The sequence below is a fragment of the Lissotriton helveticus genome, chromosome 12 (assembly GCF_964261635.1).
Source record: "Lissotriton helveticus chromosome 12, aLisHel1.1, whole genome shotgun sequence".
In the NCBI taxonomy this organism is placed as follows: Eukaryota; Metazoa; Chordata; class Amphibia; order Caudata; family Salamandridae; genus Lissotriton; species Lissotriton helveticus.
In genome coordinates this window covers 917,481,376-917,495,727 of record NC_136073.1, presented here as the reverse complement: position 1 = coordinate 917,495,727, position 14,352 = coordinate 917,481,376, and the positions used below count along the sequence as shown (strand labels likewise).

At 51.2% G+C, this 14,352-nt stretch overlaps 1 protein-coding gene across 6 annotated transcripts in view; it reads left to right on the top strand.

Annotated features, from left to right (window-relative positions):
• The window catches only part of LOC144798498 (uncharacterized), an 87,307-nt gene that overhangs the window by 42,097 nt on the left and 30,858 nt on the right, over nucleotides 1-14,352 (top strand). For 5 of the 6 annotated variants that reach the window (XM_078669415.1, XM_078669418.1, XM_078669416.1 and 2 more), the window contains exons 4-5: nucleotides 1,627-1,740; nucleotides 12,558-12,674. In XM_078669415.1, the coding sequence (XP_078525541.1) occupies nucleotides 1,627-1,740; nucleotides 12,558-12,674 (231 nt within the window). The remainder of the gene's footprint in view (nucleotides 1-1,626; nucleotides 1,741-12,557; nucleotides 12,675-14,352) is intronic. The other variant, XM_078669417.1, reaches the window with a different exon arrangement.

The window sequence follows — 14,352 nt, the reverse complement described above, 5'->3', positions numbered from 1 at the left end:
CACATCCACTCACAGACCATACACATCCACTCACAGACCATACACATCCACACACATCCACTCACAGACAATACACATCCACTCACAGACCATACACATCCACTCACAGACCATACACATCCACTCACAGACCATACACATCCACTCACAGACCATACACATCCACTCACAGACCATACACATCCACTCACAGACAATACACATCCACTTACAGACACTACACATCCACTCACAGACCACACACATCCACTCACAGACAATACACATCCACTCACAGACAATACACATCCACTCACAGACCATACACATCCACTCACCAACAATACACATCCACTCACAGACCATACATATCCACTCACAGACAATTCACATCCACTCACAGACCACACACATCCACTCACAGACAATACACATCCACTCACAGACAATACACATCCACTCACAGACCATACACATCCACTCACCAACAATACACATCCACTCACAGACAATTCACATCCACTCAGACCATAAACATCCACTCACAGACAGTACACATCCACTCACAGACAAATTGCCTTGGTGCCTGGTGCCAAGGAGAAGATCCCATTCACCACTACAGTGTTATGACCTTTGATCTCAAGAATACTGCTGCCAGTTCCAGCACCCAGTGACCCGTGTGTTGTTTGGCCCGGAAGTGCTCAGTGTGGGGCACGCATGTGGCACTGATGTGTTTTAGCAGTTTATAGGAAGAGCACACGGGGCACCTGGTGAAGGTGCTGCCAGAATGCAGAGGACCAAGCTCACCATCAAAGCAGCCAGCTGCCAAGTTGGTCTGTTCTCTGTCGGGACCCCAAGTGGGCAGTGGGAAGACAAAAGCTCTGGAGCAAGAAATCCAGGCAGTTATGGACTAGGAGGTTCCTGCTACTCAGACCAAGAGAGCGATTACTTGGTCTTTCCCTGGTACTACAGACGCTTTAAGGGCAACTATGGGATTGTTGTTGCCGTATAACAGCCTGCTCCTCAGAGAGTAGAGCTGGGTGCTGTTGGGAAAGAGTGTTGTGCCATTGTGTGGAGATTCAGGCTCACTGGTTCTTCCAGGCAGATCACAAAGCCCTCAAATTGCTGATGTCCATGAAAGGTGAGAACCAAAGGTTCTCTGGTATTCTGTCTCCCCAGGTACAACACTTCACTGTAGAGCTGAAGGGGAGAGGAAACTAGATCTTCTAATACCTTCCATTGGATTACCTTGTCCAGAGGTGCTCATGTGAAATAGGTTTACAGCGTTTAGCGCACGACAATTTCATGCTGTTGAGGGCATGTCTCTGGCCGGGCGGGGTGCGCGGACTGTGGGAGAGGGAGCATCAGACATGATAAAGGTGTCACCGGTGCAGAGTTAGTGGAATGTCTGCACATGAAGCGGTTCTTCAGGTGTCCGAATGTCTTGCGTTCTGAGGTGGCCACAGCATCATTGTGACTCTTGCGGTTTCAGCATCACGTCCTTGATAAAAGATATTGGGAAAAAGATTGATAAGACCTGCAAGGCGGGAGGGCGAGGCTGATGTCGTAAAGGGGCTACAAGGAAGAAGTAAGATGTACATGCGTGTAATCCAGGAGTACATCATAGAATCTGGTTTGTTCCAACAGCAGACACAGAAGCCACAGCTGATGATCCCTTCAGTGTCAACAAAGAGGAGGAGAGACAACAGGACAATTCTCCAAAGCAAAGAACAAGAGAAAGAAATGACTGCGGGAGCGCAGGTGAGGAAGGGGGGGATGCTGGTGCGAGGCAGATTCAAAACAATGTCCACAATCTCAGAGAAATGTAGTATGCCATTATTAATACTATTACAGTTCTACAGAAAGATCATAATTGTGCAAATATTTGGCTCTAAGATGGTCATGTCCTCCTCATCCACTCATCTGCTTTGTTCCACTCAAGAACATCTCTGTGCGGTGTAGCTCCTACTTCCTGTTTAAGTTTGATGGTGGTTTGATTGTTCTTCATACTTTTTTTATAACTCTTGCTTATATTCTCAAGCTTCTCTCATTTTCTTAAATACGTAGTCACGCTGCTCGCCTCCATGTATGTTTGACTTTTCTGCCTTTCCCTCCTCCATTCCTCCCGTCTTCACGCTGAATTCTGAGACTTATTGAGATTGAAACTCTCATTTGCCAAAACAGTATTTAGTGTGAAGCATCATTTTGAATCTTTGTTACCTTGATCCCCACTTCTGATTGAGCTAAAGACCTCAAGGTAGAAAGACAGCCGGGGTGGGAGCAGCCAAGGAGAGCCCGGGCTCTGGGGTCCGGACGAAGCGTCCCGGGAATATGAGTGTGAATTGATGGGGAATCGAAAACTGAGAAACCACATTGGAGGAAACCAAGTCACCGAAAAACTATTTGAAGGAAATACAATTTTAAGGAAATATAAGTAAATCGAAAATTAAAGAAAACATTTTAAAGGATAGATAAATTGAAGGAATCATTCACAATCACACACCTGAGTGAAGTTCACGGCTATTGAGGGTTTTTTGTATTCAGGATTCGATGATCTTTGAGGCTTTGGGAGTTTATTTAGAATTCAGGGATGGGTGAACTTTAGGGGTGGGGAGGGTGTTTTAGGGTTCAAGCATGGATGGAGTTTAGGGTGGTATGGGGTTTTTAGAGGGATGGATGGCAGGTGGGAGGTTTAAAGTTTTTTTGGTTTTGCAGATGGGTGGGGTTTCAAGCTGGTGAGTGTCTTTAACGTTTAGGGATGAGTGGAGTTTTGGGGAGATGAAGGGTTTATAGTGCTCAGGAATGGGTGGAGGTTAGAGTGGAGTGGATTTTAAGGTTTAGGGATTGGTGACCATTATATGTAGAAAGGATTTTTGGGGCTCAGCAATGGGGGAGTTCAGGGGTGGAGATGAGTTTTAGGGTTAATGAATGGGTGGTTTTTAGGGGTGGTGAGGGTTTTTAGTGCTCAGGGATGATTGAAGTTTAGGGGTGGTGCTGGATTTTCAGGGTTCAGGAATGGTTGGAGTTTAGTGTTAGTCTGGGGGTGTTGGAAATGGGATCCCTGGCTGGCCAGGGCTTTCGCCAAAGTCAGTCAGAGACCACCACTCCCAAGTCAGGGCAAGGGAGTTACACGCCAAGATAACCCCTGCTCACCCTCTAGGTAACGTGGCGCGAGCAGCAAGGCTAAACTTGGAGGCGATGTAAGTTAAGTATTTGCGCAAGCACCCCAGCAACAACACCCAGGACCCACCACAAAGGAAACTCCACACAAGGTTATATAAAAATAGCCTTTGTATTACACCAAAACACATTAGATAAAACACACACTTTACAATGTGCCAGAGGCACGGGCAGAATTTACAAGGGATTATTTACAAGACAGGGCCACCTGGACCACTGCCAGGAATCAGCACTTTTAGAAGTAACAATACAATACTTGTAGGCCTAGAACTTAGAACATAGCCTATCAGACAGTACCTTCCGTCCTGGTTGCACGGGATAATGCGAGTGATCTCCTTAGTAAGCTTGAGCGGGCGACCCAGCGAAGCGGCGCGGCTCAGGGGAGAGCGGCGCTGCTCGAGGCTTGGACGGGCTGCCGGCACGGTACAAGCGTTTCTCTGGGGCGACCAATGTGTGCGGCTCAGAAGAGATGGGGAAGGCAGGATGCGGGCGACCCAGCGAAGCGGCGCGGCTCAGGGGAGAGCGGCGCTGCTCGAGGCTTGGACGGGCTGCCGGCACGAGCTGCCGAGGGGAACGAGCGAGGCACACTTCAGCGAGGCCCCAGGGGCCCAGGGAGATCAGACAAGTCCCAGCAATTTGGCAGGGAAGGCACCATAGAGTCCACTGGTCCTGGGACTCTGGTCAGGGGGCAAGCTTAGTATCAAGCCCTTGGGATCACTTATAACAGAAGATCACTGTAATACAAAATAGGACATAAAGCACACAACCAGTACCCACTGGTAACTGGTAAGTCCCCCCTACGCAATCCTAACCACCCTAGGAACAGGTCACGCAGGGAACCAGGACCTTACTAGCACCACCTGCACTAGCAAGAACAACCACCTCAGTATCACAATACAAGTAGGGGCATAGACCTGGGGACAAAACACATGATGCAGAACCTACATTCAGCGGTGTAAGGAACACATGACGCATCAACACACGTTCAGCGGTGTAGGGAACAGGGCACATAATGTATCAACAACACATACAGAGGTGCAGCAAAGAGCACTTTGCAGAAATCACAGTAACATGAACTTACATCAAAGTCCAGGGTCCAGGTTGCGCCACTGCGCCAAGACCTAAACGTAGCAGCTGCCCACAACTTGCTGGGCAGCTGAGGGACAGAACAGGGGGGGGCCTAAACGCTGCAGCTGGCACTAAGTGCTGCGCAGCTGGGGAAAGGCCAGGGATGAAGGAGTGCGCCTCACTCCTAAGTCCAGAACATGTCCCTAGAGAAAGAAAGACCTACACGGTGCAGCTGCCCACCACTTGCTGGGCAGCTGGGAATCATTTAAATGGGGCCTGGGCTCTCAGTAGCCCTGAAACCACATGTGCCACACCTGGGAGCCACCTGGCTCTGGAAATAATGGTGTGCATGGGAGCGCTCTGGCTCCTTAGAAATAACTGTCCCCATCATTGGAGCCCTCTAGGCTCTGAAAATCAGCATGTGGCCCCTTAGGTCCTCGGGGCTAAACAAATACAATAATGCCCCCTGGGAGCCTCGTGGGCTCAATCATCTCCCAAAGCCATCGTTGGAGCCCCTCACGGCTCTGCTGAAATGCCCGGGGACTTGGAAACAATGTCCGCTGGGGGAGCGACCCACTGCCTTCTGGGGCCACTCTACCCCTTCAGGAATGCCCTCGTGAGCCTCTCGGGGCTCAAGACAGTGACACCCTGCCACACGGAGACTCCCCTAGCCCTTCTCACTTACCGGGCTACTCTGGCGGGGGCTCCTGGCGGGTTTCGCGCTGCTCCTCTTCTCGGGCTGCGGGGCTGTCCTCGGCCATGGAGCCCCGCCTGCCGCTTCCCTCTTTGCTTTCCGGGGCGGCCCCGGGGCTCTCCCTCACTCCTGGGAGCCCCGGGCCGCAGGGATTCGGCCGGCATTCTTCCTCTATTTTCCCCGGTGGCAGTGCTGGCCAATCACAGCGCGGCGGCGGGCGGGACTTCCTCCGGCAAACCGGAAGTCCCGCCCCGCATCAGGCACCGTCGTGCCTGACTTCCTGTTTTGCAGCGCTCGGGCCGCGGCGGTGAATCTCGGGGGCATTTCAGAGGGGTGGCACCCTCGAGATTAAAATAAACAGCGAGGTGGGCACTCGCTCGTTTTAAGTAATAAACAGGGGCAAATAACGCCGGGTGGGCACCGGCTGAGATCAATAGCGCTTCCAAGCGCTAACAGGCAAATAAAGCGCTCGCCCAGCGCTTGAGGCAAAGAACAGCGCTCCCAGGCGCTTTAAGGCAAATAAAGCGCTCCTTGCGCTAGGAGGGGAAAGAAAGGACTTTCAGGCGCTGGGAGGGTAAATACAGCGCTCCCCAGCGCTATGGCAAACAAAGGTCCAGCAAAAGTCCCTCTGGCATCCAGGAGCTGGGCAGGGCAAAGAAGCCCCTGAGGGAGAAGGCATCCAGGGGCTGGGCAGGGCCCAGGGAGGCAAGCCTTCCCCTGGGCCCAAGCAGCAACACGCCCCTGGTAGTTTCAAGTTGGCAAACAAGAACATTTTCATGGGGTCACAGCCCCTCTTTTATACACCTTTTCCCTTTGTCTTTAGGTGCAGGGTGGGGGCAGAACCAGTCGCAGCTGGTCTGGGAGTACTGTTGATGGCTCAACCACCCTCTCTATTCACTGGCAGGGCTAGGGTCATCAGACACACCACAGGGGGGCGGAGCCAGCATTGTGTGGGGAAAACCCAGCCCATCCAGGACACAGGTACACTCCTCCCACACATCACTCATGCTAATCTCACACTCACCACCGGGCAGACCCATCCAGACTTCCTGGAGCCTGGCATGCCAGCCAGCTCCAGCCAATCACGCTCCAGCACCCTCACAGCACACATATCTCAATGTCCAGAAGTAGCACTGCCCTTCTAGACACATACATGCTGCATACACCATCTCGCAGCATTCACTCCCCCGAGTTCACACATACCAAACTTGACCATGCACACCTCACGCATCAGGAACTACCAGGGACACAGACATTCCCCATGCATTCCTATGGGAGGGCAGGCCAATCTCACACACGCACTCAGGGAGAGCACGCACTTTACACTGCGCCACAGTGTCAACGTGCGCAAAGACCAGAAATCACTACACTTCAAGGCAAAAAGTTCAGGGGTGAACCTGCCACAAGGCCCAAGTCCAACACAACCCCCTTCCAGCCAAAACGCAGGGTAGGCCAATCACCACTGTGATGGACTTCCCTGCTTGGGGTGATAGAACACGGACGCGGGCCCGCACTGCAGGGACACCCTCCGGTTCTACGCCACGTTGATCCATAAGACAAGCCCATACTTTAAAAAAAACAGGCCCAACTAAGCTACCCCACTGGTACTCCTTAGCTGTCCACGGCTAGGACCAGGCCCTAGGCCACCTAGATACCACTGGTCCTTGCCAATCCACAGAGTGGGGGGTAGTAACCCCTGGCCTACACTAGCCATTCTCCACTCCCTTTCTCAGTGTAGTTCCAAACTACCACTGATCCTTCAACCTAGGGTCCGCACCCTCAGGCTGACCAGAGGTCGCGGGCAAGAATGCCCCACCCTACCTCTACTTCTGAAGCACCCTCCAGAACACAACTCTCCCACCAGTTTAGGACCTGACTTCCTCAGCAGCCGTGACCACAGTCAGACCAGCACAAGAACGGTGTAGTAAGGCGTTGCACTTTGCGGGTTGCCAGATGCGGCGCAGGCGGCGGCTCGCGGACCGCGTCGAGACGGGCACGGCGAGCGGCAAAGACTGCGCGGCCGAAGGCGGACGCGGCTCAGTGCGGTGCCTTCAGGACACCAGGCTGGTCATGACCGAGTCACAGCTCCCTTAACTGGTTTACCACCTGGGATTCAAATTCACCGGATGCACAGGGGTCAGACTCCCTCTGACCCCCTTCCAGAGTTCTGCACCCTCCCACTGTAGAACAGGGTCCCTCCACTTAAGGTAGGCCCCACCTGCTCTCAGGGTAGTACCACAACCCTCAGCCAAGAACCCTAAAGATCCCCGCTAGGCCTGTACCACCCCTTCTGGGAAACACAGGGTCTCTTCACTTAAGATGAGCCCCACCTGTGTTCACAGGGGTACCCCTAGAAGACAAACCGGCCAGGATACTGGCTACAGTCACCCTGCCGTCCAGGACAGGCAACACCTGAACCTGGCTCCCTAACCTAGGGACGCTACCCTTTGGTTAGATGCCTGGCGCACCAGGACTTCTACAAGTTGGAAACAAAAATCTAAGACTTTCTCTCCTCCTTCAGCAGCAAGGCAACCACTGCAGGTCAATACCCCATACAGCTTACCCGGTTCCTTCTCTTCAGGTAGGAGTTCCCTCTTGTAACTTCAGGACACTACATACAGTTGCCCTTACGTCCAGATCCGGAAACACCGGCTACTGGCTCCCCAACCGAGGGACGTACCCTTTGGTCAGATGCCTGGCGCACCAGGACTTCCTTGAGGGTGACACATAACTAATGTGTCGTGTACAAGTCTGCCTGACACTCAGGACAGAAGTGGCATCACCATGGTCACTCCCTGGCGACACAACCCTTCTGGTTGGCCCCTGACCCACTGGTTCTTCCACTGGGGAACCTATCCCCCTCGCACCCCTCCATCTGGACTTCTGCACCCTCCCAACTGGAGCGGTACTGCCAGACACCAGAACTACTGGAACCCTGGTTACAGAGGTTCCACGTTCTCCAGACACTCTGGAAGATCCTCCTCAAATGACCTATTGGTACAGCCTAGGCCCCCGACCTGATGTTCCCTTCAGAAACATTCCAGGCCCTGACACTGGGTTTCGGGCACCTGGAGACATTTAGTCCCACCCACTCCTTCTCCTCTTGAGACAGGACGTGAGCCCCTACACCGAGACCTAGCTGGGCTACACTGAACCTCTTCCACCACGCTGGGCTGGAAGACACCTCAGACACTCCTTTTGGAATCACTCCATCCCCTATGTCTCCCTACTCCCAGAACATTACCAACTCCAAAATTCTGTCTCTCAACAGACCACAGAAATCAAAAAGCAGGCTCCACTGTCTGCAGACGTTCTTGGGAAAAGTTCAACACACAGGACTTAAATATCTGAGCAAAACTAGCATTCAGCAAGCTCCCCATCCAGAGAACTCACAAACACATCCAGTGCCACACACCATTCATCCACACACACCCCTCCCCAGACTGGTATGGCAGTTTCTACCACCCCTGACTTCTCAACCTGACCACACTTGACACAGGTACCATTACTCCAGGGCAGGGACGGGGGACACATGCACTGGACACACTCATGCTGCCACCACTGGATCACACCCTTCTGGTGAAATCCAGACAACACACTGCACTTAGGGGGATGATCTACCCTCCCGAGCTAGGGACACCTAACTCAAAGTGCACAAGAAACACATTTCCACAGAAGTGACATTTTTAGCAAACTCCATACAATAATCCCCAAAATGTTTTTATCTAAAATGCAGAGTTTTGTGGTGCAGCCAGCTGCTACTAAGGTACAACGCAAACACAAATCCTTATCCCACCGCTGCCACCAATGTTGGAAATGGGATCCCTGGCTGGCCAGGGCTTTCGCCAAAGTCAGTCAGAGACCACCACTCCCAAGTCAGGGCAAGGGAGTTACACGCCAAGATAACCCCTGCTCACCCTCTAGGTAACGTGGCGCGAGCAGCAAGGCTAAACTTGGAGGCGATGTAAGTTAAGTATTTGCGCACGCACCCTAGCAACAACACCCAGGCCCACCACAAAGGAAACTCCACACAAGGTTATATAAAAATAGCCTTTGTATTACACCAAAACACATTAGATAAAGACACACTTTACAATGTGCCAGAGGCACGGGCAGAATTTACAAGGGATTATTTACAAGACAGGGCCACCTGGACCACTGCCAGGAATCAGCACTTTTAGAAGTAACAATACAATACTTGTAGGCCTAGAACTTAGAACATAGCCTATCAGACAGTACCTTCCGTCCTGGTTGCACGGGATAATGCGAGTGACCTCCTTAGTAAGCTTGAGCGGCGGGCGACCCAGCGAAGCGGCGCGGCTCAGGGGAGAGCGGCGCTGCTCGAGGCTTGGACGGGCTGCCGGCACGGTACAAGCGTTTCTCTGGGGTGACCAATGTGTGCGGCTCAGAAGAGGAGGGGAAGGCAGGATGCGGGCGACCCAGCGAAGCGGCGCGGCTCAGGGGAGAGCGGCGCTGCTCGAGGCTTGGACGGGCTGCCGGCACGAGCTGCCGAGGGGAACGAGCGAGGCACACTTCAGCGAGGCCCCAGGGGCCCAGGGAGATCAGACAAGTCCCAGCAATTTGGCAGGGAAGGCACCATAGAGTCCACTGGTCCTGGGACTCTGGTCAGGGGGCAAGCTTAGTATCAAGCCCTTGGGATCACTTATAACAGAAGATCACTGTAATACAAAATAGGACATAAAGCACACAACCAGTACCCACTGGTAACTGGTAAGTCCCCCCTAGGCAATCCTAACCACCCTAGGAACAGGTCACGCAGGGAACCAGGACCTTACTAGCACCACCTGCACTAGCAAGAACAACCACCTCAGTATCACAATACAAGTAGGGGCATAGACCTGGGGACAAAACACATGATGCAGAACCTACATTCAGCGGTGTAAGGAACACATGACGCATCAACACACGTTCAGCGGTGTAGGGAACAGGGCACATAATGTATCAACAACACATTCAGAGGTGCAGCAAAGAGCACTTTGCAGAAATCACAGTAACATGAACTTACATCAAAGTCCAGGGTCCAGGTTGCGCCACTGCGCCAAGACCTAAACGTAGCAGCTGCCCACAACTTGCTGGGCAGCTGAGGGACAGAACAGGGGGGGGCCTAAACGCTGCAGCTGGCACTAAGTGCTGCGCAGCTGGGGAAAGGCCAGGGATGAAGGAGTGCGCCTCACTCCTAAGTCCAGAACATGTCCCTAGAGAAAGAAAGACCTACACGGTGCAGATGCCCACCACTTGCTGGGCAGCTGGGAATCATTTAAATGGGGCCTGGGCTCTCAGTAGCCCTGAAACCACATGTGCCACACCTGGGAGCCATCTGGCTCTGGAAATAATGGTGTGCATGGGAGCGCTCTGGCTCCTTAGAAATAACTGTCCCCATCATTGGAGCCCTCTAGGCTCTGAAAATCAGCATGTGGCCCCTTAGGTCCTCTGGGCTAAACAAATACAATAATGCCCCCTGGGAGCCTCGTGGGCTCAATCATCTCCCAAAGCCATCGTTGGAGCCCCTCACGGCTCTGCTGAAATGCCCGGGGACTTGGAAACAATGTCCGCTGGGGGAGCGACCCACTGCCTTCTGGGGCCACTCTACCCCTTCAGGAATGCCCTCGTGAGCCTCTCGGGGCTCAAGACAGTGACACCCTGCCACTCGGAGCCTCCCCTAGCCCTTCTCACTTACCGGGCTACTCTGGCGGGGGCTCCTGGCGGGTTTCGCACTGCTCCTCTTCTCGGGCTGCGGGGCTGTCCTCGGCCACGGAGCCCCGCCTGCCGCTTCCCTCTTTGCTTTCCGGGGCGGCCCGGGGCTCTCCCTCACTCCTGGGAGCCCCGGGCCGCAGGGATTCGGCCGGCATTCTTCCTCTATTTTCCCCGGTGGCAGTGCTGGCCAATCACAGCGCGGCGGCGGGCGGGACTTCCTCCGGCAAACCGGAAGTCCCGCCCGCATCAGGCACCGTCGTGCCTGACTTCCTGTTTTGCGGCGCTCAGGCCGCGGCGGTGAATCTCGGGGGCATTTCAGAGGGGTGGCACCCTCGAGATTAAAATAAACAGCGAGGTGGGCACTCGCTCGTTTTAAGTAATAAACAGGGGCAAATAACGCCGGGTGGGCACCGGCTGAGATCAATAGCGCTTCCAAGCGCTAACAGGCAAATAAAGCGCTCGCCCAGCGCTTGAGGCAAAGAACAGCGCTCCCAGGCGCTTTAAGGCAAATAAAGCGCTCCTTGCGCTAGGAGGGGAAAGAAAGGACTTTCAGGCGCTGGGAGGGTAAATACAGCGCTCCCCAGCGCTATGGCAAACAAAGGTCCAGCAAAAGTCCCTCTGGCATCCAGGAGCTGGGCAGGGCAAAGAAGCCCCTGAGGGAGAAGGCATCCAGGGGCTGGGCAGGGCCCAGGGAGGCAAGCCTTCCCCTGGGCCCAAGCAGCAACACGCCCCTGGTAGTTTCAAGTTGGCAAACAAGAACATTTTCATGGGGTCACAGCCCCTCTTTTATACACCTTTTCCCTTTGTCTTTAGGTGCAGGGTGGGGGCAGAACCAGTCGCAGCTGGTCTGGGAGTACTGTTGATGGCTCAACCACCCTCTCTATTCACTGGGGAGGCTAGGGTCATCAGACACACCACAGGGGGGCGGAGCCAGCATTGTGTGGGGAAAACCCAGCCCATCCAGGACACAGGTACACTCCTCCCACACATCACTCATGCTAATCTCACACTCACCACCGGGCAGACCCATCCAGACTTCCTGGAGCCTGGCATGCCAGCCAGCTCCAGCCAATCACGCTCCAGCACCCTCACAGCACACATATCTCAATGTCCAGAAGTAGCACTTCCCTTCTAGACACATACATGCTGCATACACCATCTCGCAGCATTCACTCTCACGAGTTCACACATACCAAACTTGACCATGCACACCTCACGCATCAGGAACTACCAGGGACACAGACATTCCCCATGCATTCCTATGGGAGGGCAGGCCAATCTCACACACGCACTCAGGGAGAGCACGCACTTTACACTGCGCCACAGTGTCAAAGTGCGCAAAGACCAGAAATCACTACACTTCAAGGCAAAAAGTTCAGGGGTGAACCTGCCACAAGGCCCAAGTCCAACAGGGGGGTTTAGGTTAAGAGATGGGTAAATGTTAGGAGTAGAAATGACTTTAAGGGTTCAGGCATGGGTGGCGTTCAGCTGTCAGAGATGGGTGGAGTTTGGGTGTGCTGAGGGTTTTTTTTAGGGTTCAGCGATGGGTAGAGTATAGGGCTAGCAAGGAATTTTAGGGTTCATGGATTGGTGGAGTTTAGGGGCTAGGGATGGTGTAGTTAATGCGTGGGTGAATGCCATTCATCCTGATAACTTCCATTAAACTGTTTAGATGAGATGATTTCTCATTTTAGGTGTTCCACTAAACCGTTCTTCTGTGAAATCACACACAACCGTCCAGTGAATCAGTAATATGACAAATGTTCTCAATCGATATGAAAAATATACGTTTACGACAACAGATGACCATAACACCCTCAAAAAGAAGGGGAGCCTCTTATTTTTTGTAAATTATAGTTTAAACATGTTTTTGGAATGTTTATGAAAGCGATATTTATTCGCTTCCTTCACTTGTCCACAGGATTTCCTTCGCTAGATGTGGACGCTCCTTTGAAGAAAGAAGAGGAAGAATCGGGGGCAATTTTCATTGATCATCTTGGTCCTGAAATTGGGGAGAGCAGCAGCGACCCCAGCTCAGGTACTGCGTCTGATTTTTCCAATAACTGAGGCTGCGCGGTGATTGGCTCCCTACTACCAAGTCACAGCCCCAGAGAGAGAGCGGAACGTCTTGGGCCGGGACAGTGAGCGCCCCTTTCTCGTCACATTGCTGAGAACTGAAAGAGAGTCGCCGAGTGGTAATCCTCTGGGGTAAAGAGATTGTAGGTTTACTGAACAGAAAAATAAAAAAAACTATTTCAACTTCCTGTATTTCATTGTTGTCAATGTAGGCCATACAAGTTTGTAAAACCAACTATAAAAAACAAGTCTTTTATTGTTTGATTAATACAAATCATTACAATCTTTAAAACATGGACAGCGATAATCACCGAAGTTCATACAATTGGTTAGAAAGAAATATACAAGAATAAATAAATAAAGTAAGGAAGGCCCACTACAATTTCATCAGTTTCAACAAACATGTTACTTATGTTGTGAATAATTTGGGGATAACATGTCGCACTAAAAACATTGATTCCACATACACACAGTCTAAAACTTTTATTTCTTTTGTCAATAATCATCATCAATTCCGTGGGCATTTCAGTTAACGATAAAATATCTCCATATTTACATAGATCTTTGTGTAATTCCATTTTTTAAATCCAAATATATAAAGTGACGGCGTGCTTATTTCAACGTACTGCGCAACAGTATTAAAATCCGAAAGATTTGGTGAATGGGCATTAACATTCTGCAAATAAAGGGTTAAATCTGCCATAAAAAGATACAAAAATGACATGGAGCTAATACGCAACCTTGTTAAAAGCCTCTAAAAGTCCTTTTTTGCCTTCCAAATCTCATTCTTATATGTTCTTAAGTTTGCCAATAGTCACTTTTAAAGATCTTTATGAACACAGTTCGATTGATTATATATTGCCCAAGTTGCTTTACTAATGGACTTCTTTTGAAGGTACAATTTGTGCGAGTACAACCTGTTGTTTTTTGGCCTAATTGGGTTGCACCCGGCAGTTATTTTAGGGGTAAAAGAGGTACATAGACAAGACAAGATTTCCACCATCGGTTTTCCTGATTGGAAATCTCCGCGTGCTGAATCTATTTTAGTTTCTGCAAAGACTAAGATCTCAGATTGGTTGTCTGGATGCCATACCATTCTTCTTAAGTTACAGGCGGTTGGCAATTGGTCCAGGTTTCTTGTTTTGGCTGGTATTCAGCTGTCAGGGCTAGTGTTATGATTTGAGGATTGTGGTCGTTCTCCACACGCGCTGCATCGTGATACCCCTAAATTCCAGATGTTAATCGTCTAGAGACAATGGTGTAGTCGATTTTAGAATTTTGCCTGAAGTTTTTAAAGGTTGTTGAGTTGATTGTCTTCTTGTAACAGCATCGGCTTATATTTTTGAAGATGATAACAGCAAATCTGGGTTATGCCTTTACTTAGTATATCCGAAGAGGGCCTAGTGACCATGTGCATGTTGGGATCGCCCGAGCCAGTAGTAGGGTATTGGTGGGTCAGAGTATGAAGTATATCTAGAAAAAAACTGAGGTGGGGTTGATTAGATACAGGAATATCAGGAGATATTTATTTGAAAAGAATAGTAACATTGAATTGCAATACTGTTTAACAAACTGCTTAATTTAGGGGAAATGCTGAATATGGCTTGGTTCAAGACCTTACTTCCGAAACCTTGCAGATG